Source organism: Anser anser (assembly GCF_964211835.1).
Source record: "Anser anser genome assembly, chromosome: 4".
Taxonomy (NCBI): domain Eukaryota; kingdom Metazoa; phylum Chordata; class Aves; order Anseriformes; family Anatidae; genus Anser; species Anser anser.
The window spans coordinates 51,658,976-51,684,319 of NC_139724.1; the positions used below are offsets into that span (position 1 = coordinate 51,658,976).

Genomic DNA, 25,344 nt, shown 5'->3' on the forward strand with positions numbered 1-25,344 from the left:
CAGAAGTTTCTGCAACCTTGTTAATGCCTGTCCTGCCCCCCCCCAAAAAAAAAAGTTTCCATGCAAAGAGGACTATAGTGAAGTTTATTTCAAATAAAGTTATTAAAGGTAAGTATAGTTACCTAAATAGATTCCATCATTGCTGCATTTTAGCATTTCTGTAGTCAGTTTTGGAGGGTCTTAGATTCCCCTCACTGCTTTGTCTAAGCCTTTATGTTCAAAAGGAGGAAGTCTCTTGTCTGCAGAAATACTTTCCTTTTCCTGTGGTATTCCATAGAACAGTTTCAGGGTGTCAGAAAAGGTTTAAATTGTTATTTCCTTTTTCTTAATGATGAAGTCTCGTGAGATTATCTCTGCTATACAAACAGACCTGTCAAAGAGTTGAGTCCAAACCACTACAAAGTGAATACCAACAGCATGTACTGTTGAAGGGAAAAATATTTGCATTTTCTACCTGTAGTAGAAAAAAGAGTATGAAAGATCTAAGGTAAGCCAAGCTCATCTTTCCTTCTCTAGCTGCTTCTTTGAATCCCAGTTCCTTGGTGGAAACACTGCGAAGTATGGCATTGCCAACGCTTCCAACAGTATGTAATGAGGAATTTTACAGGAATAAGCAATGTTTCCCAGAAAACATATATGAAGCATGGGAAAATCAGGAGATTAATAGTTTCCAGTAAACCTTAGGGCTGTTTCTTTATTCTACAATAATTATACGTTAATATATATGATAAAACATACCCTAAATGTACTGACTTTTGGCAGGAGTTTCCTCAATGAGGGTGGGTGCTTTGGATGCCACTTTGGATCCTGCCCTTCACCTGCCTCTTCATGCTACCCAAGGGTAATTTCTGCATATCCCCCATTGGGTTTGATGCTTACTTGGGATATCGGGAACTATGAGGCACCTTGTTTCTAGATTACTTAATTTTTCAGTTGAATCTAGCCTTAGATGGTTAATTTTGGGATGAATCAGAATAGATTTGGAGGCAGCTGTCTTGGTTACTTAACTTGTCTTTGAAGACATTAGGAAAAATATCATGCCATCATTTCTTCTGGATGAGCTCAGCTATCCTAAAACAACATACCTTCACCCTCTTACTAAAACTGATTTTTTTCAAATGTCAGGATCAAAAATTTATCTGAAATTAACCCAATTCTGAGGTATACGTTGCATTTTTTTCCGTTTTTAAGCAGTACTTAACCCTACTGATTATAGTTCAATATTTTTTCTGTAAAGTATGTATTTGATTCTAGAAAGCAGACAGATTTTTTTTCACTTTTTTTTTTTTTTTACTTAACAGATGTGTGATTAGTACCTACTCTTTTTTTTTTTTTTTAGGAAAGTAGGCGGGGTCAAACTGTATTTGTGTTTTACCAGGCTTCAGAGCAGAGCTAGACACTCAGACAGGGGTGTTTTACTGGCGCAGCTGATGAAGAAAGGTTTGCATTTCATTTGAATATAAGCAGACAACCAGATATGATTCTTTCTACCTGTAAGTAAATTGGCCCACATATTTTTATCTTGGAAGTATTGTTTTGTGCAGTAGCTGTATACTTAGCAAATGAGCTATTTAAATATTGCCATAAAAATACCAAACAGCTTCCTCTTGTGCTGCTTAGGTGATCTGTATTTGGATTCCGTGTTTTGACTTACTTTCAAAATTACTACATAAATATGAATCCAGTATATGACGGGTTCAGCAAAACATCTACTTTTTCAGACAGGTACGGAGATATTCACACTTGCTGTCCTTAAAACTATCTACAGGATAGACATGAATAAAAAGTTTGGTAGGACTAGAGCTGTCTCTCCTCCAGTGCAGAATTAACTTGGGAAAATACAGAAAGCCTAAACTTACACAAGTGAAAAGCTGAAAACTTGTCTTCTGAAGTATTTTTAGCAGCAAACGGTACTGTTGCTTTCTACTAGATAAGGTGCAAACATACCTGATCAGGAGGCATAATGTGTGTTACGGTAAAAATTTCGTTTTGATGGGTGAAGCTGATTTGATTTTTTTCTCAGTGTAGTATCGTATAGAGTTAAGCTACCCCTGCTGCGAGCATGAGAGTTCTGTACAGAACATGCTACAAAAATGCACATGCTAGAAAGGGACTGCAGCGATTTCAAAATTACTAGTGCTTTGAGAAACAGTGAATCAGAAAAACAAGCTCAAGCCAAAAAGCTTATGAAATAATAAAATTATAAAATGCAAAAGATAAAAACTCATCTCTAACCTGTTGCTTTCATCAAGTCCTTTAATACTATTTCCCCAAGACTACAAATTAGTGAGGCATAACTGAAGATAGGAGGAAAATTGCATATGAATTGGCCACACAGATAATTTTATCAACCTGAAGCATTCTTTCTGTTTTTTTTCGGATGTTGAACACCTACTGGCGGCAATGGGCCATTGCGAAGGACTTCTATGTTTTCACTGTGCCTTTTTGGTTTTGTTGGGACTATATTTCAGCTTTTCAAGCAAACAGCTGTTTCACCTCACTACAGCCGAATCTTTTTCTTCTTCCTCTAGCATCCCATCTGCTCAATTGTGCACAGGCAGAATTTTTTTTCAGGCCTCTAAGTTGGTTATAAAAATATCAGCTGCAAAATTTTAAGTTCGATATTTGTAAGGCCAGCTTGAAAACCACTTTCCTAGGATTTCCACTTCTTCCACATGCTTTCCTTGCCACGGTATCTTTTCTCTTTTCAAACTGTGCATGCTAAAATGTCTAATTTTGGACATCATCCTATAGGTTGTCATAGCTCTGTACTAGCATAGGGATTCACACTTGTTATTCTGTCATCAAAAAGATAATATGACACTCTTAAAAACAAGCGTTTTCCTCCTAATCTAGCCATTTCAGTAAAGAAAAAGACACAAGCAATGAAATGGAATAGGTTTTTGTTCCCATGTTGGATTATTTGCAGAATGGCTGAACTTTGAGATTGCAAACTTCCATCATAAATCAGAGACAGAAAATTCTCCATGCAGTTAAAGAAGGTTCATTAAAGAAGGAGATTCAACAGCATAAATTCTCCTCTTGTTTGATTTAAACGTAGGTTTTAAGTTACCCACTTTAATTGATTCATGATGAGTTATGCTTCCTGATGATCAAAGCCAAATATGTTCTGGTAGCTTATGTTTTGACATAACTCAGGGAATGTGGGCTGAAAGGTCTAGTGGGGCTGCAGGTGCTGGAGAAATCTTCCTTCAGTGGATTTAAAAGAAGCAAGATTTGACCAGTTTCTCTGGAATTTTTGGGAAAATGTTTGGTTATGTAGGAAACAGGGAAGCAGGACCTGATAACAGCGGTGGGTCCATAACTGATTTATTTTAACAGACTTAAAAAATTTGCTGTTAAAAATTATTGAATATTTTCTTCCGTTAGCCAATATCTCTTATAGATCTTACTGGTCTTGCTGTTCTCTTCAAAAAATGGGATCCAAAATGCAATGCAAAATGTGATTTTCTTCTTGCTGAAGTACAGCTCTCACTGATACCACCACCGCTTAACTTTTAAATGATGAACACGTCAGAGTGACCAGGGGATCAAGGCCTACTAGTACGTATGTGACTCTAACAATATTTGACAAATGCAGAGTGTTTTGCTTAAGAAAAGGTCCTTGATTGAAAATTGAAGGAAATCAGAATTATTCCATTGAGTCCTGTGGTTTGAGTTAGGGAATAGCAGAAAGGAAAACAAGAAGCAGCATTGAAAACTCTAACTTCTAGGAATCTACTTTCAATTTCTTATTTGTGTTGGAAAAGTTAGCAATTTTTTTGCCTGAAAATGCAGGGGTGGGTGGTGTTTTAGTATTTTTTATAATTTTGACTTATGGCTTTTGATTAGAAGAAGAGAAATAAAGGAAGGAAGAGCCTCAGTTACAGGAGGGTGTGTGCAACCCCGAGAAGCTTCAGGCAGGAAATGCAGACTTCCTGTAGCACTGCAGTGAGCATCGCGGCGGCACCTGGAGGCAGCCCTACACGTAGAGATCTTCCTGTGTTGCTCACAGAAGATCAAGATGTAAGCCAGTTTAATCAAATTATTCAGTGTCTCAAAGCTTTCACCGTTTGCAGTGTTGGCCAAGTCTGTCAAACAAAAAAACAAAAAAGCAAAAAACACAACACAGACAAACCAAAAAAAAACCAAACACAACCAAATAACATCATAGGTTCAATGGCAGTGAGTTATGAACTGAAATAATACGATTTTAATCAAGAGGAGAGAAAGTGTTGTGCAAGTGCAAGAAGCTTACCAATGACCAGAGAGGATATTCAATGCAAAAATTAATGCACTGATCTTTGTTTGAGATGCTGAAATTCCAATCCACCAGGTCAAAATTTCCAGTCTGACTCCAGTTTAACTAAAGCAGGGCCTACTCTGAAGACCCGTAGTTCAGTTCTATAGAGCTCCAGGCCGCTGTCTGTCAGCAATCCCTGACGATATTTCCTCACAGAACTCAGAAATTTCTAAACAAAAATTAATAGCTTACGCTGCATTAATTCATGCTTTCATTAATTTCTACTGAATTCATTTTACAAGTGCTATAGGAGTAATGTATGTGCAGAAGAATTTCAGAAGGGAGTTTGCAGGGAACGGATATGTGAAGGCTGGTGTGTTTTCAGAGCTGGAAATGTTCACCCTTTAAGATAGTAAATATCTGCTGGATTGATAGGCCTTGATTTGATCGTTAAAATACCCCAGTAGGGAGAGGTGGGAGACAGGAACTTTGTAGAACCGTGCTGCTCCTCAGGACCCAGAAACTCAGTGCAGAATGGGCTTGTTGGGCCCACAGCCTTGGTCTAACCTGAGCCCTAACCTATAGCCTTGGTCGTGTTTTGTCATCTTTAACTGGTTAGACACTCTAGCCATAAAAAATCACTCACCAAATAAAGCATGTGTCCCAGGAAGCATTGTAATGACAGCTTTAACCTATGCCTTTCCTGTGATTTTATGAACCAGACAAGAGATTGAATACTTAATATCATATGCTTGGGGTGCTTTTATAAAACATCACATACATTTGTGTATTGCTAGTTGCTTTTAGCATAGTAAAGGGGAGTCAAACATGAAAAGCATCCCTCAACAGAGCAAGTCTGAAATTTGCTGAAGGCAAAAAGAATTCCTGAGCTTGCTCCAGAAGTTTATTCAAATCTCTAGACTCTCAGGGAAAAGCGAGACAGGCTTACACGTGCATAACATCAGCCTGAACTCCTTGCTTTCATCGTAAAGGACAAATCCTTAAATCTTGTTAGAACATTGTTCTCAAGTTATATTGAAACTCTGCAGTGCTTCTTCTAAATATTTCTGGTAATTGTTCTATAAGGACAGCAAGTCATCTAATGAGGAATGATATATTTAATTAGACCAGAAGCAATCAAAAGAAATAGACAAGCTTTCAAATGTCCTATTTCTTTTTGTACTTCATGAAATACTGTACAAGCATTAATTAAACTTCATGGCACTGGCTGAAGAAAAAGAGACCCAGGAATTTTTTCACCCGTGTTGTTCACTGTTTTGTGAAACATAAAATTGATTATAAAAAAAAATGGGAACCTAAGACAGTCTAGGTCAGGGGACAAACACAATTCTGTCTCAAGATATTTGGGAAAGTTTGGTAAGTAGCATGTGATTATTTGTAGTGAAGTTTAAACACCCCTTTTTTGAATGAAATTGTAATAGATCCCTCCAAAGACCCCAGTACTTGCAAGACCACGCTATCATGTAATATGCTTCCAAGGCACTCATTCATACTGCTTTACAGACACTCCTCAACACCCTGACACTCCAGATTTTTTTTTGATTTTTTTTTTTTCAGGAGTAGAGAACATTATTTTAAAACAATGTTAAAAACATTTCCCAGCTGACTTTTTGAGAGGGATTGCTCATTCCAAGCTTGTTCTCACTTAAGACATTAAGTATTATACAACAATGCTAGAGACTGTATTCAGGCAAAATTAAGCTACTATAGTATTAAGCAGCTGAGGGACAGTTTAATACACTGTAAAACCGTGCAGCAAATAAATTACATTGCTCAAATGTTTTGCCTGGTTTCTTTAAAGAAAATTGTTGGTGTCAGCTGGCTTGGGTATTTGTAATTGGTCTGTTTTGCATAGCCGTCAGTGGAAACTTTTATCAAACAGTCGATAGTGTCTTATGATTAATGTAAGTCTGCCTGCTTCCCACACGATGGGTTCTTCACAGGATGCAACAGTCTAAGGGAAATTGCCCCACGACTTTCATGATAAATACGCTAACCAAAACACACATGAGATAGGTCTCTTCTTCCAACTAAGAACTGATTTCCCTCTTATCTTTTTGACTTCTGATATTCTCTTCTTCTTTTAGTGCAAGATGTGCTAAATTATGTACCTTTACAGAGAAAATAATGACATTTCATCATGCAGTAAGGTTACTTAATGCTTTGAGTGGTAGGATTAACACTCTTGGCACACTTTGCTGAAGCATTGGTAAAAGGCATTGGCAAAAATTCTTATAGAACACCAGAAGAAACATCTTATTTATTCCAAGCTATATTAGGTCATTAGGATTAACAAACCATAAATACTATGAGAGAAAAACATGACGACATGGTGGGACTGTACAAGGGAACATCATGTGAATGATCATCATGTGAATGAATGATTGGAAAAGACCTTCAAGATCATCAAGTACAACTGCTAACAAAATAAAGCAACAAAATACAGAGACCTCAGGAACCTTACTTCAAAAAACTTCTAAGGCCTCTTCTTATAGTATGGCCTCTATAGCAGAGCCTGCATGGAAGTGGAACAGAGCAGATGTTAACCATTTATTTACCAGTTTAAAATCTTCTTAGTGCCTTCTAATCTATTTAAAATCAGCTGAAAATATACCTGCTGCTCATACAAGATACACTATATTAACTTTTCTGAAAATATATGATGTATATGATGTTGTGTTGTGTCTACTGTATTTATCTCTGGATTATCAACTACTTGGCACATAAGTTTAAAGTGCCTATTTTGATAACATTTTAAACCTTGGCTAATTATATTAATGGCTGGAACAGAACCAAGAAGGTCAGTATTAATTCAAAGAACTGAATGTATTTTGTCTCCTTTAGTGAATCTCAGAATAAGAAAAAGCTTGTCATGCAGATGTGGTTTTGTATCTGGCTCAAATGATCTAAAAATTCTGTCATTGCTGAAAGCGGACATTTCTCTGCCTCTTGTTACTGACAATGTTCCCATCCCTTTCATTGCACTGGTTAGAGCTTGCATGGGGCAATGTGATCAGTTAGATTAGTACTGATCTGGTTGATGATGCCTTTTTTTTTTTTCTGATTTAGTGAGCAGATTTAATACATAATACGGCCTCATAATTAAAAGACATTGTAAGGGAGACAGTAGACACATATAGCTGGGATGGGAAGAAAGCTCTGCTCTATTTGCTTCATGCAAATTTAGTCTTAATGGTTTGCCATATACCTCACAGCAAGACAGAACTAATAATAGAGCTAAGTAGTCCTTAATTCTGTAAACAAGCAAACAGGACCACTACAAATATGGAAAATGTTCTTGTTCACAGATCACACCATCCAGTCTGTTTTCTGCTGCTGCTGCTGCTGCACAGTGCAAAAAAGGTATGTGAAATTCTTCTGCTTTTCAGCAATTAGGATGATTGAAATGTCTATACGTAATAGACTTTTAAAAGTCTATTTTCAGTAGAACTGTTAATTACACAAAAGTTTACAGAAACTTTACCCTACACATCCCTAATACGAATGAGGGCTTATATATCCATATTTTCAATATGACATATTCACAAAAATGCTTAATGTTCTTCAATATTAGAGCAATGAGAACAAAAATGAACCTGGACCCTGATACTGGCCTGGTGACCCAGTACTCAGCCTCACAACCAGAGGTTTCCTATGCATCTACTTGGAAGTGCAGGGTAAGTAACATTTTGTCAGGTTTAACACAAATTAACTGGATGGCACACGTGCCATCCAGTGACTCAGTACCAAAACAAGCAGAGGTGTAACCAACTCTTGAGCATGTAGGTTGCTTTGTTGCATTAAAATTATAAAGTAAAGGTATGCAAAGATTCATGCTGATGGAAATCCAGGGTCACACTGCGGTTTCCCAAGCTCGCTGGCATGGACAAGGGCGATTTCTTCTCCAACTTTAGGGTTTGGGTGATGGAGGTGGGAAGGGTGGGTCTGTTGGGCAGATGCAATCTCACCTTGCTCAGCTGCATGTGAAAAGTCCACCTTTGTTTTGCTAGATCTAAATTGAATGAATCTGAATTTTCAAAGTATAACTGAGTGCAAAGCTAAAATCTAGACTGATGCATAAGAAAAAGACTGTTCCTGCTCGCTTGCTAAGAATGTCTGCAGCACTCTCCATACTAATTCTTCAGATAAATGGCCAAATTGCCAGACAGAGTAACTCCACTGTTTGCAGTGCTGCTCTACTAATTTACACTGAGTTGTCCCAGCATTCATATCATGTAGAAGTCACCCAAAGAGTGGGGAGGGAGACTAGGAAGATGGCTTGTCTATTTACTTTACTTTGCAGTGTAATTTTGGCTTTGATACCAACTACTCAGATGTGAGTCTCACTGTTTTACAAATGACATGCTGATGGTGCTTTACAATGGGAGGTAATGACCATGATTAGTTCCTTTCAGTTACTGAGATGCTATAGCAGTAGGGGAATTAAACAAGAAGTAGTAGGGAAAAAAGACTAACTATGAAAGATACCTTTTTTCCACTAGCGTAAGAGGCAATTGCGTGTGAAGAACAAGCCGTTACCTCCTCTACCTGCTGAGGCCTTGGAAGACTACACAAAAAATGTCAAAGTTATTGCACTATATGACTTTTTTGCTAGAGGACCATCTGATTTAACACTCAAGAAGTCAGAAGAATACATTATCCTTGAACAGTATGATCCCCACTGGTGGAAGGCAAGAGACCAGCATGGGTAAGAGAGTGGGCATCTAATTTCATTCTCTCTTCCTACACAGAAAGAAGAACCTAAAACAACCCTTGTGGGGTTATCCTACAACCCTGTAGGCAGATAGAACAAGATACATGAACTTTAGGGGAGGTTTGAAAGTGTCCAGATATATACAAGGGGCATGGATTAATGGGGAAGAGTTTGGGCAGTGTCTGGTACTCCAAGAATTGGTATGGTCTACCAATCCTGTCTAGTGGGAATGTAGAATTAAGTCCTAGACTTAGTAAGTTCCTGAGCAACATAAGGACATCTGAGGACCATATGAACCACTGGGGTCTTGAGCCATGCGAAAATCCAACTTTATGTGTTTTAAGTGCTTTACAATGTTGTGTGTTAAGACCTCATAAAGACCACAGGTAATGGTAAGACACTTGCCTGAAACAAAACCCCTCATCCAAATTTCTTGGACATGTTACAGAGCTAGATAACTTCATTTAGTGATGTTTCCACATTTATGTTTGTTTTATGTTGTTCCCCTTTCTCCTTCACATTTTCTTCAGTGTATCCTGTAATCTGATGTTGGGAGTTGTTACAGGTTATATAAAACTCTCTCTTTTTCATTCAGAACCCTCCTTTAAATACTTTTTCTCAACTCAGATTTCCAGTGAGATTCCACTGGATTATTATTTTGTATATACATGCAAGCACACATTTTATATTTCTTCATATTAAAGGTACAGTTAGAAGGCTAGAAATAAAGCAAGTGGCTTCTGGTTTGGAAGAATTTCTAAATTTTGCTTTGATTTAACCTGAAAATTTTCCTTAATATGCTGTTCTTAGCACTCTGTAAGTACCTATCCCAGCTGACTTTCTCATTTCAGTTCCCCTCCAAAGTTGTGGGGCAGAAAGATTTTGCCTGGGATGAATGGACTTAAGACTTTTATTCAATTCCCACATTGGGATTCAGTATCTAAAGATATAGCCAATAATATAAATAACTTTTGTCATTCAATAAAAGTAAGATGCTTACCTTAATGCTGTTAATATTTTACATCTTGCCATAACAATATCCTCAATGTGTTTTTTCAGGAATGAAGGCCTAATTCCCAGCAACTATGTTACCGAGAACAAGAAAAGTAATTTAGAAACATACGAGTAAGTACCCTTGAAAATGATGATTGTGCTTTCTTTTCTAAAAATGGTGTGATACATTTCAGTGCTTGACCCTTCAGTCTTTACTAGACATGAACAGGTGTTTTCTTTATTGAAAGCTCTCTCTCTCTCTTTTTTTTCTTTTTCTTTTTCTTTTCTTTTTTTTTTTTTTTTACAGAACTTTACTCTTAGAATGAATTAACCATTTTGATTTTGATTTATCTACTTGGAGTATATAATAGGGAGTTACAGACACCAACGACTTCAACAGCATAAACCATAAAGACAGAATCCAGATGTTTCCTATTTCTGTAGGCTCACTACATAATATGTCTATATTCTGATCTCTTCCTGTTGTGAATGTATAGTTAATTGACTGGAAGTTAGTTATAATCAAGTCAGTCTGGTTTCCTGGAGAGAAGAGTAAAATTCAGCAAAACTCTAGTGAAGTGAGGGCTGAAGCAGTAAGCCTGACTGTAAATTTCATCACGGTCTGGCGTAACTGCTTCCTGTTTTTTTCTTTTGTGTGACCTCATGCTTAATCACAGTGAATCAGTCAATGGGGAAAGTAGTTGTCGTATGTACAGTGGTCTAATGAAGTAATTCCATATTAAGAGACGCTTGATATACAACAATAGTTCTGTTCAGGTTTTTTGACAGGAAACCGTTCAACGATTAAGACTAAACCTTGCCTTCTGTGAAGCAGAGCAAACATATTTTACTGGCTGAAGTTAAAGGAAAACTTGTCTTGTTGTTGCAGGTGGTACTGCAAAAACATCAACAGAAGCCAGGCAGAACTGCTTTTGCAACAGAAGGTAACTTCGCTTATACATAGAATTAACGATATCTGCAAAGATTTATCAGTAGCGGCATCAGGAGCGTTTCAACAGTCAAATCCAAATCTGCTCGGCATGCAGTAAGAGCAGGTGATTTAAAACAAAGAGATGGCTTTATGGGGAGAATGTACAGTGCAGACTGTCCTGACTTCCCAAAATTTTAAGTAGTAGTCCCAGCAAATTCCGTGTAGATTTTCCATACTGGATAAATCGAGTTACACGGAGTTTACTGTACTTCTCTGTGGTATGAAACACTGATGACTGAAATCCACATAGTAAGTAAGTTAGTAAGGTGGCAGAGCTTAACAAAACTCCTGTGTTTTCCTTATGTACAGAGCCAGCAATCCATCCATCAGTTATGAAAATATCTATCTCAGTTAAATTCATTAAGCTCAAAGACTAACACAGGGCTTGGGCAAGACAAACCAGAGAAGAATATCTCAGAACTGTTTTACAACATATTTTTTTTCTGGTGATTTGCGTATATATATATTTAATAAATAAAAGAATTTTCACTACTTTACACTGAAGAGTATAATCCACCTAAAATATTTAGCTCCAAGAAATGGTCTGACATTTGGTGTTTTCGCTCGGTTGATTTTGCTCTGCTATGTAGCTGGCTGTCAATTCCTGTTCACCACTGCTTTATCACCCTCCCTGGTAGTCATAGGTATTCCACAGAATTTGGTGATCAGCTGCAAGTCCTATTTCAAAGGACTTTTATTCAAGCTCAAAGGCAGAAAATAACTCTACCTGGATTTATTTTCAGTCCAAAGAAGGTGCATTTGTTGTCAGAGATTCAAGCCAACAGGGACTCCTTACACTGTCGGTGTATTCACGGTCTAAAGGGTGAGTTGCTCCGAATGGTTACGGTTTGACTCAAAGTGTGAAGGAAGAGCTTCCCTGTAGCTACTCGGGATAGGTGGGCAGGCTGGGTATGTGGTGCACAGCAGCAGTGAAACACTGGGGGGCTGTTCAGAGGGCACTGCAGCGAATTGCAGCTCTCTGAGGTAATACCCCCCTGTATGCCGAAGTGCTGGTGGTGGGCAGTAGGTCTTGGGGGGCAGGGTGCCAATGCCTTGCTAAGATATGCACTCATAGAAATGTTCAAATAATCTGCTGTGAAGGCTGCTCATCCCACCCACATAACACAGGCAGTAAGACCTCACATTCCCATCTTGGCAATTTTTATGTCAAGTGCTGTGGCTGCCCCTCCATGCTACCACAGCCTTTGGCCACCGCATCAAACTGCTTTTCTTCTCAGCAGGCTCTGCTCAGCGTAAATTACTCCAAGGCTCCTCGGTGGTCCCAAAATATCTCCCTTTTTTCTCCTAAAATCTCCTCACTGTACAGTCTTGCTCTTTCAGCTGGAGGACTGTTATTGGGCTCGCTTTCCCCTCACATCTGTAGCAGTCCCCTACGGCTATCCCTCAGCCATCCTACATCTGTTCCATGCTACAGCTGCTTCTTATGGATGCAATGATACAGGGATAAACACTTGTACACTAAAACACACAACACACCTTGTGGTTTAACACAACAGGCAGCTAAGCCCCACACAGCCATCCGTTCACTCCCTCCTACCACCCACCAAAACGGAAGGGTAAAAGAATTGTGGGTTGAGATAAAGACAGTTTAATGGGACAGAAGATGAAGGGAAAATAATAATAGAAATGATAGTGCTGATAAAAGAATACACAAAACAAGAGATGCACAATGCAGCTGCTCACCACCCATGGACCAATGCCCAGCCTGTGCCTGAGCACTGGCAGCCTTTCCCCCGGCCAACCCCCCCAGTTTTATTGTTCAGCATGAGGTCATATGGTGTGGGACATACCTCTGGTCCCTTTGGGTCAGCTGTTCTCATCCTAAGTCCAAACACTTCACCACATCAGCTACTAGGAAGAAAATTAACTCTATCCCAGCCAAAAACAGGACAATGCTATCTCCCAAAGCTGGGAAAGAGACCTACTCAAGAAGCCATTTTTTTTTATTCCCTGAAACAGTATCCCAACTATGTGCAGTCATTTTAATTAGGGAACTGAATCCCAAGTTTTCAGATTTTTTGTGTGCATGCTTTTCAAGTAAAATTTAATTAGGTTTATAGTATCAATCATTTTTGCTGAAAATCATAATCTGTTGTTGATTTCAGAAGTCACAGTGGAGACATTCGGCATTATCAAATTAAGAAAAACCACCTGGAACAATATTATGTAGCAGAAAAATATCTCTTCTCATCTGTTCCTGAACTCATCCAATATCATCGACACAATGCTGCAGGTAATGGATATAACTGTCAAGGTATTACTGCTGATGCTTTGAAGCTCGTCAGGACTTTGAAAGATTGGAAGCGACTCTTCCACTAGTCATTTCCTTATGAAAAGAGACAGAAGTTTTTCTGTTGCTAACAAATTCAAGTATGCCGTGATCCTTTCTGCTGAAGTTGTAGCTGCAATGTGCATATGTCAGGGGAGGAATGAGTCTACTGAACTCATATACTTGAACGAAATTAATTTTACAAAGCTAGAAGCATTATGTACTTACCTACTCTGTATTCTGCTGGTTCGTATTTGGCTGAATGAGACTTGCATGAAGTGTGATCATAATTCTTTCCTTGCCTATAACCCAGTGACTTGCATGTATAGAATTTAAGAAAAACAGGAGCTATTCTATGCATCAGCAGGCAGCTTTTTATTGATTTTGGCACATATGCACACCCCCTCCAAAGAAAAGGCAGAAATGGGGAGCACAAGGACTCTCCAACACTAGCTTGCATCTTACCAGTGTCAGCCACCTTTAGTTGTTGGTTCATAGCAGCCATTTATAATTTCTAGCATTAAAAATTGCCCTTCATCTTGGTTCTGCCTATCATTTTAGTATGGTATAAAACATTTTTAACCCTGAATGGCTGGAGATAGGAAAATGGAAAGAGCCCCTCACACTAGTGAGGCAGGAAGAGATGGGAATGGACAGAGCCTTTCTCCTGAGGGAAAGGGATGGTAGAAAATCCATGAAACAGAAAAGAATCTGAAAGTAGCATCAGGAAGAATGAGCGAATGCATTCAGGGCGTCCTTGGTGAGGACGCCCTCACCAAGGAAAAAAGCAAAGACACACTCTTCAGGTTGAAAAGTAGGAAAGTAGAAAGGGATGTGCTCACTGGTACCGTTGGCTAATAAATTGAGAGAAAAAGGAATGTCAGACACAAAAATATTTCTTGCAGTGGGAAAGAATCCTGAGAAACCGGACTTAAGAGACTGTTTAGGTTGGCGATGTAGTATTGTAGAGCTCATGTAGTATTACTTAGGATCACTAACACTGTACAAGCAAGCAAGAGTGTCACTTCTGGTTGTATTAAAATATAGATACTTTCGTAGTGGTCTGAAGTTTGAAGTAGAGTAACAGTGCATTTGCACAGGAGTGCAACATATTAATAGACACATAATTTACTTAATTAAACAATAATTTTGAGTATCATTTCTTCAAGGTAGAAATTGTCTGATTATGTATGTTTGTACAAGCACTGGCTAGATCTCAGCTGGTATCCCAAGATGGTATTGTCATAGATCTAGTAATAAAACATAAACAAACAAACAAACAAACAAAGAAAAGCAATTACTTAGAATTTTGAAAAGAGTATTTGTCTTCTGAAACAGTAGCTTATTAGGCAGGCTGGAAGAAGGTAGTGTCCTCTTCTATTTCTTCACTATAGTGAGAAGTTGTAAGAAAAAGTAACTTCAAGAAATAAGGTATCTATATCAATTTTTTTTTTATTTTTTATATTTTTTGAGAAAAGGTATGATGTAGCATACTTTAAAATGGTGCAATTGGCCAACAGAATATTGGTACTTTGTTTCCTGCAGGTCTTATCACTCGTCTCCGACATCCAGTTGGATCAATTGGATGTTCTTCACCAGCAACAGCTGGATTTAGTTACGGTAAATTTTTTATCTTGTTTCAGTGGAGATTTAGGTTTCTGTCTAGGCAAGAATTGAGATCACATTCATGCAGCTAATAATTGTGTCAGTGAAATTTCCCAGTCGTAAGTTAACACATAGACAGCTTCATAATCACGAGAATCAGACACGCATTTCCTCATAAGGTATCAGAACTAAATGAGACGTGACTCAATTCCTGCAATTTAATCAGTGTAGGGCTTCTTTTACAACCACTAGTGCATTTCAGAGCTATCTGGACTATTGTAAGCAGACCTAGATATACACTTAATAGATTTTCAAAGGGTATTTTATTTATTTAAATGTCAATGAAATTGAAATTAATATTATTTATAGGGAAATGAAATGAATGAAATCTTACACATTGCTAGGAAACAAGCAGTAAATACCAGTGCTGTGTACATAGATCAGGAAGCTAATATTAGCTGGTAGATATGTACATATAAACATATATATATGTATATATATAAAGGAATGTCCAAAAGCATATATATTTACTGTGAATGTTTCCATCAATATCAAGGCTTAATATTTCTGGAGGGCAGAACTATTTTGGTTAATACAATGGAAGCAGCCAGTAACTATTTCTGTAGCTATACTATCCCCCGGAACTGGTTTAGAGTTAAAAACGTCACATATGATAACACTAAAAAAGTTCTCAGAGGTAGTCCAAACCTTGCCTTATCTTTAAGCCTCACGCATTCCAGCATTAAGCAATTTGCACAGCAGTCGCATCCTACAAGCTGCAAAATAACATTCACGTCTAAACACGTATGTGTGGAAAATTCCAGATATTTAAAACCCATGCTAACGCTGATGAAGGGTTGTGAAGTTTCGCTGCATGCATTATCTGCAAATAGCAAGGCGTGTCTCCTAGACTATTGTAACATCAGATTGCTTTTATAGAGGAGTGGGAATTAAACCCATCAGAACTGACGTTTATGAAGGAGCTTGGGCGTGGGCAGTTTGGAGTCGTTCAGCTGGGTAAATGGAAAGCAACCATCAAAGTTGCCATCAAAACAATCAATGAAGGTGCAATGTCTGAGGACGATTTCATTGAGGAGGCCAAAGTGATGATGTAAGTACAAAAGTATTCTATCTGATAGTTGACATGAAGACGACCAAGAAAAAAATATAACCTAATTCCATTTACAACAAGCAACCAAAGCCACTGTGATGGGAATAGTGGATGTGCAGGACAGCAAGGTTGATGTAATGGCCTAAGCAGGTGCTTGCTACGCCCATCACCAGAGTCTTACTTTAGAGTGTGTGCTGCTTTGCACAGTGGAGGTTAGCAGGTGGTAAATGTGCTGGTAGTTGCTCCTACAGCTGTTCTTTCATCCATAGTTCAGTGTTTCTGGGAGTACAGGCAGAGTTCATGCCTAAGTAAAGCTTCTAAGAAACTGTATTGCCATTTCTGCTAATTTTGCAAATTACAGAAGTATCCAGACCTGCTCTTGGCATGGCCATAGAAGGAGGTGGAAGCTGAGGAGAACGCTTGCAGCAGCTTGTGTCCCTGCCTGAAAACCAAACATAGTTAGACCTCTCCATTTCATATTATCCATATCAAGGTTGCATTTGTCCATTATGTATTGGAGGGACTATGATGATCTTGCAGAACTTTTTGGAGGAAAATGCAGAAATGTGTTAGGTAGTGGGACAACTCCAAGGCCAGCTGAACTGAAGGATGTTTAGCAAGTACTGAAAGTGTTTTTCAGTATCATCATGAGAATGAAAAGTCTAGTCATCTGCCAAGAGCAGACGATCACCTGACTGAAATACCATCCTGAACAGGAAACTCTCCCACCCGAAGCTGGTCCAGCTTTACGGAGTGTGCACACGCCACAAGCCTCTCTATGTAGTGACTGAGTTCATGGAGAACGGCTGCCTGCTCAACTACCTGCGGCAGAGACGGGGGAAACTCAGCAGAGACCTGCTGCTGAGCATATGCCAGGATGTGTGTGAAGGGATGGAGTATCTGGAAAGAAATAGGTTCATTCACCGTGATTTAGTAAGTACAATAGGTTTTCTGAGGTCCTTGGTAAATATTGACGATATAGAACATGCCACTGAATTCTGTGGGACACTAATGTGTCCTGTAAGACTTCAACAGAATCTTTCTCCATCCACATTTCTTCTGCTCCCTGCTGCCTTACCTCGATGCTGGGATATATGGGTGGCTTGTCTGCCCTACCTTTCATACACAGGGAACAAAGAGGTCATAAAAACACTTTTAAAAATTGGTAGTGAGTGCCCAAATGCCTAGCATTCAGGAATATATCTGCTTGGATAACTAGACTCTGCATCTTAAAATTTCTTTTACCATACATGAAAATATTGCAAGCATTCAGGCTAGTATATGCTATGTATGTGTAATTACACAGCAGTGAAAGGCATTCACCTACCTGGAGACAGAACTTTACTTTTTCTTATGTTTTGAGCAAGACACTCATCTCCTTTTAGAATATAAACCATACGAGCTGAAACAATTAATCTGTTGTATTTTTCTTAAAAGTTTTTTTTTAGCCCAGATTTCAGATATGTTTCTCTCATTTTCCCCAGGCTGCAAGAAACTGTTTAGTCAATGCTGAGCACATTGTTAAAGTATCCGACTTCGGCATGGCAAGGTAGGAAGTACAAGTTTAGTGGGTGCCCTGTTCTCAGTCAATGGTAATGAGGACTTGGGCTAACTTCACTGCTTCCTTAGCTGATTTGGGGAATCCCACTGTGCTCAATTTCTGAATTTTGATTGAAGTGATAACACTGCTGTTTAACTCTTGTACCATAAACGGGATGTCACATTGTTCTCTTCTCATCAGTGACTTTAAGACAGGTGAACCGAGTGTCTAGTAAATGTCAGGAGTAGCTTATGGACAGAGCAGCAGCAGGCACAGGACTGCCAGAGGCTCAAAGAAGCAAGTACCCCGAATTTTCTGAGTGCCCAGGAGGACAGAAAGCCCGCAGGAAGAGGTGTAGGTCTTGGTACTGACCTTTAGAGACTTCAGTAGGTGAGGCAGGAGGCAGGGAGGATGCACGGGCAGGAAGCGTGATGTGTGCTTCTCTAGCAGGGAAGTGGTTTTTCTGCTTAATGAGAGGACCAGCCAAACATGAAGAAAGAGCAAAATGCACTTTGACTACCACAGGTCAGAGAAATGTAGCTCTGCCCTCCTGGACTTCCATGGAAGGGTGCACTATATTTTACAGCTGAGCTGAGTGAATGACCAGTGGCTAGCCAAACAATTGGTCTCACTCCTTCCATCTTGCCCCATCACCCCTTGCAAGCCCAGCACAAAGTCCTTTACTTCTTTGTCTTACTGGCTGATTTTGGATTGAATAGGCTTACCTTGGATGTGGGGATCTTGAAAGGCAGTGTGTGGCTCTGAGCAGGAGGTGGTGGTGATGGCCACCTTATGGCTGAAGTCATTAGATCAGCACAGCTGTGCTGCCCACTTTTCTGTTAAATTTTACCTCCTATTTCTAACCTAAGGATTACAACATCCCAGCAGTTCATAACTACATACTTGTTTTTTAAAAGGCTGTCCTATGCCATGGCAGTGCCTGCTAGTTTCATTGATTGCCAAAAAGGTAAAATTAGGCTCATAGGTCTGGACTCATCCAAGTGCCTTGTAAAACGCAGTAAGAGACCATGGGGCTGTCAGGGTCCAACATGAGAGTAATAGACCTGAATGGCTTCCCGTTAACAAAAAGAGGAGACCAATGGCATGGCTTTAGACAGGCATTTTCCCAGGGAGACCATGGAGAGATGATGGGAACACCCTCTAATTATTCATAGCTCACCAAACTGACTGGTTTTGTGCTCTTATTTTGTGCATTCGTTATCCAAATAACCTCTCATCTTTCTGTTCCTGCTCCAAAAATAATAAAGTGAGGCAAAGAGGCAATTTCTCTCAATGTGACCTCCTTTGAAAGGTGCTTTAAGAAGTGCCTATGCATTATACCTTCTGTGACAAGTGTTGGGTAGTGTGTCTCTGTCATCTGCTCATGAAAGTAAATATGGGAAGAACATGCACAGAGTTTGTATAGATGTTGGGATCAGCCTTTTCAAATGTTGCCCTCTAAATGCCTGTATTAGGCACAAAAACTCCTCTTATCTGAGAGGTCTTAACACAGCTCCCATAAACTTGGGCAAAATTATACTTCAGTGCACCTGGTTGTTTCTTTGTATGTGATGAAAACTTTCTGTGTTTCTTCTGTAATAACAATGTGCCAGAAATTTCATCTGTGAAGATGGGTAGCAGAGTCCAGCAGCTCCAGCTGTGTAAATAAGTGTAACTTTTTGCCAGTAGCTTTCAGGTGTGATAAATGTTTGAAAAGTTTGCTTTTAAAAAGAGACAACAGTTATTTATTGTTGCTCTTTTTCTTACCTGGGGTGTAACTACAACTATCCTGTGAGTCTCACAGATGGTATTAAAACAATTTACTCTGACACACTTCTCACAATCAAGTCACTCTTTTAAATAGAAATCTTTTAAACTGCATAGTGTGGGTGTCTGTTTGCATTTTTTATTATATTAGTGATAAAATTTCCTTGCTTATAAATTGAGACTGTATTTTTATGGAATTATAAACCACCTGTGGAAATGCTGCTAGAGCTGCTTGCGCTTTAAGTCTCATTAAAATACATGGCATTTGCTGATATTCTTTAGGTATGTCATTGATGATGAATATATCAGCTCTTCAGGTGCCAAGTTTCCAGTCAAGTGGTCATCTCCTGAAGTCTTTCATTTCAAAAAGTACAGCAGCAAATCCGATGTATGGTCATTTGGTGAGTGGATTAGATTAATGTGCAACGTATTGTTTCCTTAAAACTACTGATGTGATTGAGAAAACTACAACTTTTTATTGATGCTGCCTATCTTAGTCTTTAGTCTATCTTAGTTTTCAAATCTTGTCTATATTTTTGAAAGAGTATGATTTTTAATAGATTTTTAATCTAAAAATTGAATTTTGACGGATATGTGTGTTCTTGGGAAGTCTCCATTAACCAAATGCTTATTCATCTCATTTTCATGGACCACCATCTTAGCTGACTTAAATGGGAGAAGAATCGCATCAGTTGAAATTTTTTTTTGTTTGTTTTCCTCTATTCATTCAGCTCGAGCTGTCCATGTTTTTCATGCATTAATCAATACATGGAAAAGGAAGAGTGATTTTGGGGCTTCTCACATTGTTAAATAGCTTGTGGGTTTGTGGGTCTTGTTTTGTCCTAAATATTTTGGTTCACATCCAGGTGTGCTGATGTGGGAAGTCTTCACAGAGGGCAAAATGCCTTTTGAAAGTAAATCAAATTGTGAAGTTGTCCGTGAGATTTCTGAGGGAAACCGACTTTATCGACCACATTTGGCATCGCACACTGTGTACAAAGTCATGTACAGCTGCTGGCATGAGGTTTGTTGCTCTTGCTTTCTTGTGATATTACATTACTCTATTCTCCATTGCTAATGTGTATCTGAAGGCAATCCTCAACCACTGGGGCAATAAAACCTTTACTTTGTGGCATGCTCAGTATTTATCACTATGCTTTTCACAAGTCGTGCCTAAGTTTACAAGCCTCTGTTTCTTTTGACTGTTGCATCCAATAAATACGAAGCACATAATCTATATGATAGGTCTACACCATCCCTAGTTTTGAATATTTGACTATAGTCTCACTTCTCTACTGCACCAAGTGTAATACCTTTTTCACACCTCTGTCATGCATAGCTCTCTAGCTTCCCTCTGAATGATAACCTTAACACTTTCATATACAAAATGAGTATGCCCACTACATGTGGATTTTCCTTCCCATTTTCCAGATGTACATCAGTATGTCTGTACAGTGCTCCAGCACCTCCCTTTCACCCTCTCCACTCTGGTACTGTGCTTGCATTCATGTTCTTTATCCATTTCTCCAGCAACTATTTATTTCTATATTGGTGTCAAAACATGGATTTAATCAACTTCTCCACCTGAGTAATCCCTTGAGGTCCCTCCTGCAGTGTCTATAGGAAATGAATCTTTAATTTTACATAAAAAGTACTTTCAGAAGAACTTTGTGTGTAATGATTTCCAGTAAATATGCAGGCATACACTAAGAGCAGTTGGGGGATCTCGTTGCTACCATTGCCTCCTTTATCCTACCTCTCCTCTCTTGCCCATCTTTTAAAGCTGTATAATTTTTTTAGCCCCTAAGTAAGTAAGTTCAAGAGACTGAAACCTAAACTGCACATAGCATGGTTGCTCACTGCAAACATCCATTGGGATGCCTGCCAGCAGAGGGAGGATGAGGAAGAAGCCCCCTCTTTTCCTGATGTCAGCCAGGAGTTTGTTGTTCCACACTGAGACGCAATTTATTAAATGATACTACAGTGAACATGCTTTTTTTTCTAAAGCCCAGGAAATAAACCTGAGCATCAGGGTTTCCTGAGAGGTGAACCACTGCAGGGAATAAATCGACATACGGCTTCTGGCTAAAAGGAAACAAACAAACAAACAAAAAAGAAAGAAAGAAAAAACAAAAAAGTGTCTGTGCACATGCTGCTGCAGTTTTAGGAAGCATTCTATTAACTTCTGGCACACTGACATGCAGAACACAATTTATTTATTTATTTATTTATTTTCTCAAGTGATAAACTTGATCTTTTCTTCATCCTGTATTAATAAAATACAATTTAATATTTAAGGAGTAGCCTGTATGTACCTATAGCCATCTTCTGAAGCTGGATACTGTAATTGATCAATCTGCTAATTTAGATTTATCCTCTGCTTTTTTTTTTCTCAGAAACCTGAAGGACGTCCTTCTTTTGAAGAATTAGTAGAGACACTCACAGATATAACAGAAATGGGATAATCAGTAAATTATCCTAAATTACACCTAAATACAGGTGTATTTACTGGAAAATCAGCATTAAGCCTGTCAATGTAGTTGACACAGAAAACATCAGCCTTTTACAGCTGTCTCTACTTAAATTGTAGTAGCAGCATCTTACATAGTGAAGCAGCTGTTTGGGCTTGGTGTAACTTCTGCTCATTTGAGAAAGATATCTGAGGAGACGGGTTTGGGGCTCTCAAGCCTTTGTTTTCTTGATTAGGGAGAAAAATCTCCTGTCTGAAAAGAAGTAACCAAGCTTACTTGCCATGCAAGCCTTTTTTATTCTTTTTGTCAGAGCTACACTAATTCCCGTAATAATATTACTAAGAAGTGGTTTGTTACTTAATATAGTTCATGCACTGGGCAATACTGATTAGCGGCACCAAAAATGATGGAAGAGACTTTGATAAAGTGCCAGAGAGGTCATATCTAAAGGCAACACCTTTTATACTGCAAAGCACTGAAGAAATGGAGCAGGGTTTCAGAGGAAACACAACTGCTGGAGCAGCACCCAGGTGATTGCTCAGGTACTGCACGATCACGGGATCAAGGGATCAAGGCATGTAGAGGGAGCAGTCATCCTTCAGTGCCTTCCAAGTGACATCTGAATAGCTGGAAGGACTGAGCATCCCTGAAGAACTTTAATCCTGCTCACAGGTAAAAGCACCTTCTCTGCTAATTCTGTGTAAAACAAGGAGAACAAGTAAGGACTGTTTTATTCAAACCTCTCCCTGAATTTTATTGTTGTCTCCCATTCCTGGCTTGCTGCTGCATACTTGAATGCCCACACCTCCTTACTGCTCCCCTCTAAGTGTCCAGAATGGTTAATAGACAAGTTAAAGCTGGAATCTGGCTGTAAAAAGAAGTGCTTTGAATTAGTCTGGCTCAAACAAATTCTGTGAGACCTCACACGCACAATGTCTGTAACCCTACTTGTAATGTTATTATTCTAATTTTAACTCTTAATTTTGGTCAATACAAATGTATTACAGAAAAGAAAATGCAAGTGAAGTAGGAGATTATTTGCAGTGATCTGATTGTTTTACATAAAACAAATTTCTTTTAAATGTGATTGCATTGTGAATTATTTATAGGTAAATATATTTCTTTTTATAGCACTTCATAGATAAAATACTTAAAACCCAGTAGATGAAGAACGATTGATATCTGAACAACTTAGTTTTTTCATTCACAAATTAAAAAAACAAAAAAGTAACAATAAAATGAAGTACATTGATCATCCCAAGTATTGAATTTCGAGAAGATGATGGCATCTCTGGGTCAAATTCAGTCCTGGCATTAATAACTCCCCTTTACTGCAATAGTATTTTGATAGTTATCATCCCTTGGGAAAAAGACTTCTTAACCCTGCTGCGTCAACATCTGGGAGTACCTTCACGCAGTACCTTAAGGCGTTTCTCCTTCAAGTGACACGATATCCTTTTGTTTAATTGCTAAAAGAATTGCCACCAACTGATAGCACTGTTTACTTTTATAATTTGCTTATTTATGGGCGTTCAACTCCATATCAGAGCTATACACACAAACCTACACACTATAGTACTGTGCATTGAGCTCGCCTCTAGTCTGTGTGTTGCCAAAGTACAAAGCTTTTCAGCAGATGATGCTCTACAAAAAATTCAACCTGTATCTGCAATATAAATGTGCATGGGGACTTTGAATAATATATGAGGAATCCTTTATAAAAGCTCTTGTAAAACTGGTTTTACTACATTTATTACTGCAAGTTAATATGTAATACGCTACAGTACCCTGCAATAAAAAGAGAGTTTATGTACACAAAGCACCCTGCTCGTGCTTGTTTTGCTGGGTTGTCCCGTGGTGAGCATGCATCCGTCTTTGAAACATGGTGGTCTAACACAATGGGAAAAAAATGCTTGCCTACCAGGCCTTCAGCTTCAGAATATAGCCTGTCTGGAGGCTGGGCAAATTATCAGTAGGCTGTTGTTAGCACTCTGACGTGGATAAATTTAACAGCTGATATCACGAAGCTTACGGTAAATAAATTAAAAAGCACTGTAACACGCTTCAGTCAGTGGAATCAGTGCTTAATCAGCAGCAAGAACGGCCTAGCAGGACGAAGGTCAGGTGTGTACAGCTTGTTTGCTTACTTGAACAGCTACACCCATAAATAAAGACCAAGCAGGCCACCTCAGGCCTTGGGGTGGCTCTGAGCATAGCTCCAGCTCCAGCCATGTTCAAACAGGCAAAAAGGAAAGAAGTTATGTGGGCAGAAAGTGAGTGCCACCCATGTCACTGATAATAGAGAGGCATATTGGTCTGCTGGCTGTGTTTTTTTGAATAAACATTTGGGTGTTTGCAAAAGAGAGACAGAAAATAAGACATCTAAGGAGTAGGTTGGGGTGGTTCAGCCTGGAGGAAAGGGGGCTGAGGGGAGACCTCATTGCTCTCTACAACTGCCTGAAAGGAGCTTGAATTGAGGAGGGTGTTGGTCTCTTTTATCTGGTGACAAGTGATAGGACTCGGGGAAACAACCTCAAGGCGTGCCAGAGAGGTTTTGCATTGATATCAGGAGGAATTTCTTCACGGAGAGTGTGGCCAAGCATTGGAATGGGCTGCCCAGGGAAGCAGTGGAGTCCCTATCCCTGGAGGTATTTAAGAGACATGTGGATGTGGTGGTTAGGGGCATGGTTTAGTAGTGGACTTGTAGTGTTAGGTGATGGTCGGATGTGACGATCTTAAAGATCTTTTTAAAACCTGAATGGTTCTGTGATTCTGTGAAAAGAACGGTAAAGGTTGGAAGGAGGCACAGTGACACCCCTGTACAGGGGATTTCTGGCTAAAGGCTGTAAGAGTACTTACCAATGGTGAAAATTCAGCTGATATTTCCTCTTCAAACATCAGAAAACAGATTTGCAGCCAGTTGGTAACATGCAGGGGGAGAGGGGGAAAGGCAGTAATCCCACCTTCTGCGCAGCAGCCACCTATGATGTGTATCTTTCTATCTAAAGCTGACTTGTTGACAAACTGGAATATATTTCCAGAACATGAAATGACTTCCTTCTTCAAAAGTGCTCCTGGCAAGTAATACAGATCAATCACTTGGGTGCACAAGTCTGGGCAAGTTTCTCTCCAGTGCCATTTGTTTTGTACCTCTCCACCCCCTGTCCAACTTTAAATAATGAATGTTTCACAAAACGGTAACGTATATGAAGATATATATATAAAGATATCACTCCTCATGTATCAGCCAGCCTGGCTTCTACCCGGCCCCCTCCTCCAGTTTAAAAATTGCCACTTTAAAAACCTAACAGTCTTGCTGGTTTTGTTTTGCAGGAATTTGAATAGCAAGAGGATGTTGTTTGCCACGAGTATATAATTCACAATAGAATTCACAATATAGCTCCAGGATGCAACCACAATGAGAAAAGAGGTTTCAGTTGTGGATGAGCACCCTTGGGGAAGAAACCTCTCTGTGGCATGGCTGTGTTAAGTGTGGCTGGGAAGGCAGGTTTCTATAGGAACTAACAATGTGTTTCCTTCTGAATTCCCTGCAGATTATTTAACCTATGCAAGTCTTCTTGCCTTACCTACACCTAAT

General features: G+C 39.1%; 1 protein-coding gene across 2 annotated transcripts; it reads left to right on the plus strand.

Annotated features, from left to right (window-relative positions):
* Positions 1-48: 48 nt before the first annotated feature.
* Positions 49-25,073, plus strand: LOC310899126 (tyrosine-protein kinase TXK-like). Of its 2 annotated transcripts, none has more exons than XM_083835150.1 (15): positions 49-4,026; positions 7,573-7,627; positions 7,839-7,941; positions 8,767-8,972; positions 10,038-10,103; positions 10,861-10,915; positions 11,706-11,785; positions 13,089-13,216; positions 14,798-14,872; positions 15,797-15,968; positions 16,685-16,901; positions 17,453-17,517; positions 19,558-19,676; positions 20,142-20,299; positions 21,672-25,073. In XM_083835150.1, exons 3-15 carry the CDS (start codon positions 7,843-7,845, stop codon positions 21,738-21,740), a joined length of 1,509 nt encoding a protein of 502 aa, XP_083691276.1. In that variant the 5' UTR covers positions 49-4,026; positions 7,573-7,627; positions 7,839-7,842; the 3' UTR covers positions 21,741-25,073. The 2 variants fall into 2 exon arrangements, with proteins under 2 accessions (XP_083691276.1, XP_083691275.1); XM_083835149.1 differs by having other exon boundaries at positions 49-1,493.
* The last annotated feature ends 271 nt before the right edge of the window (positions 25,074-25,344 follow it).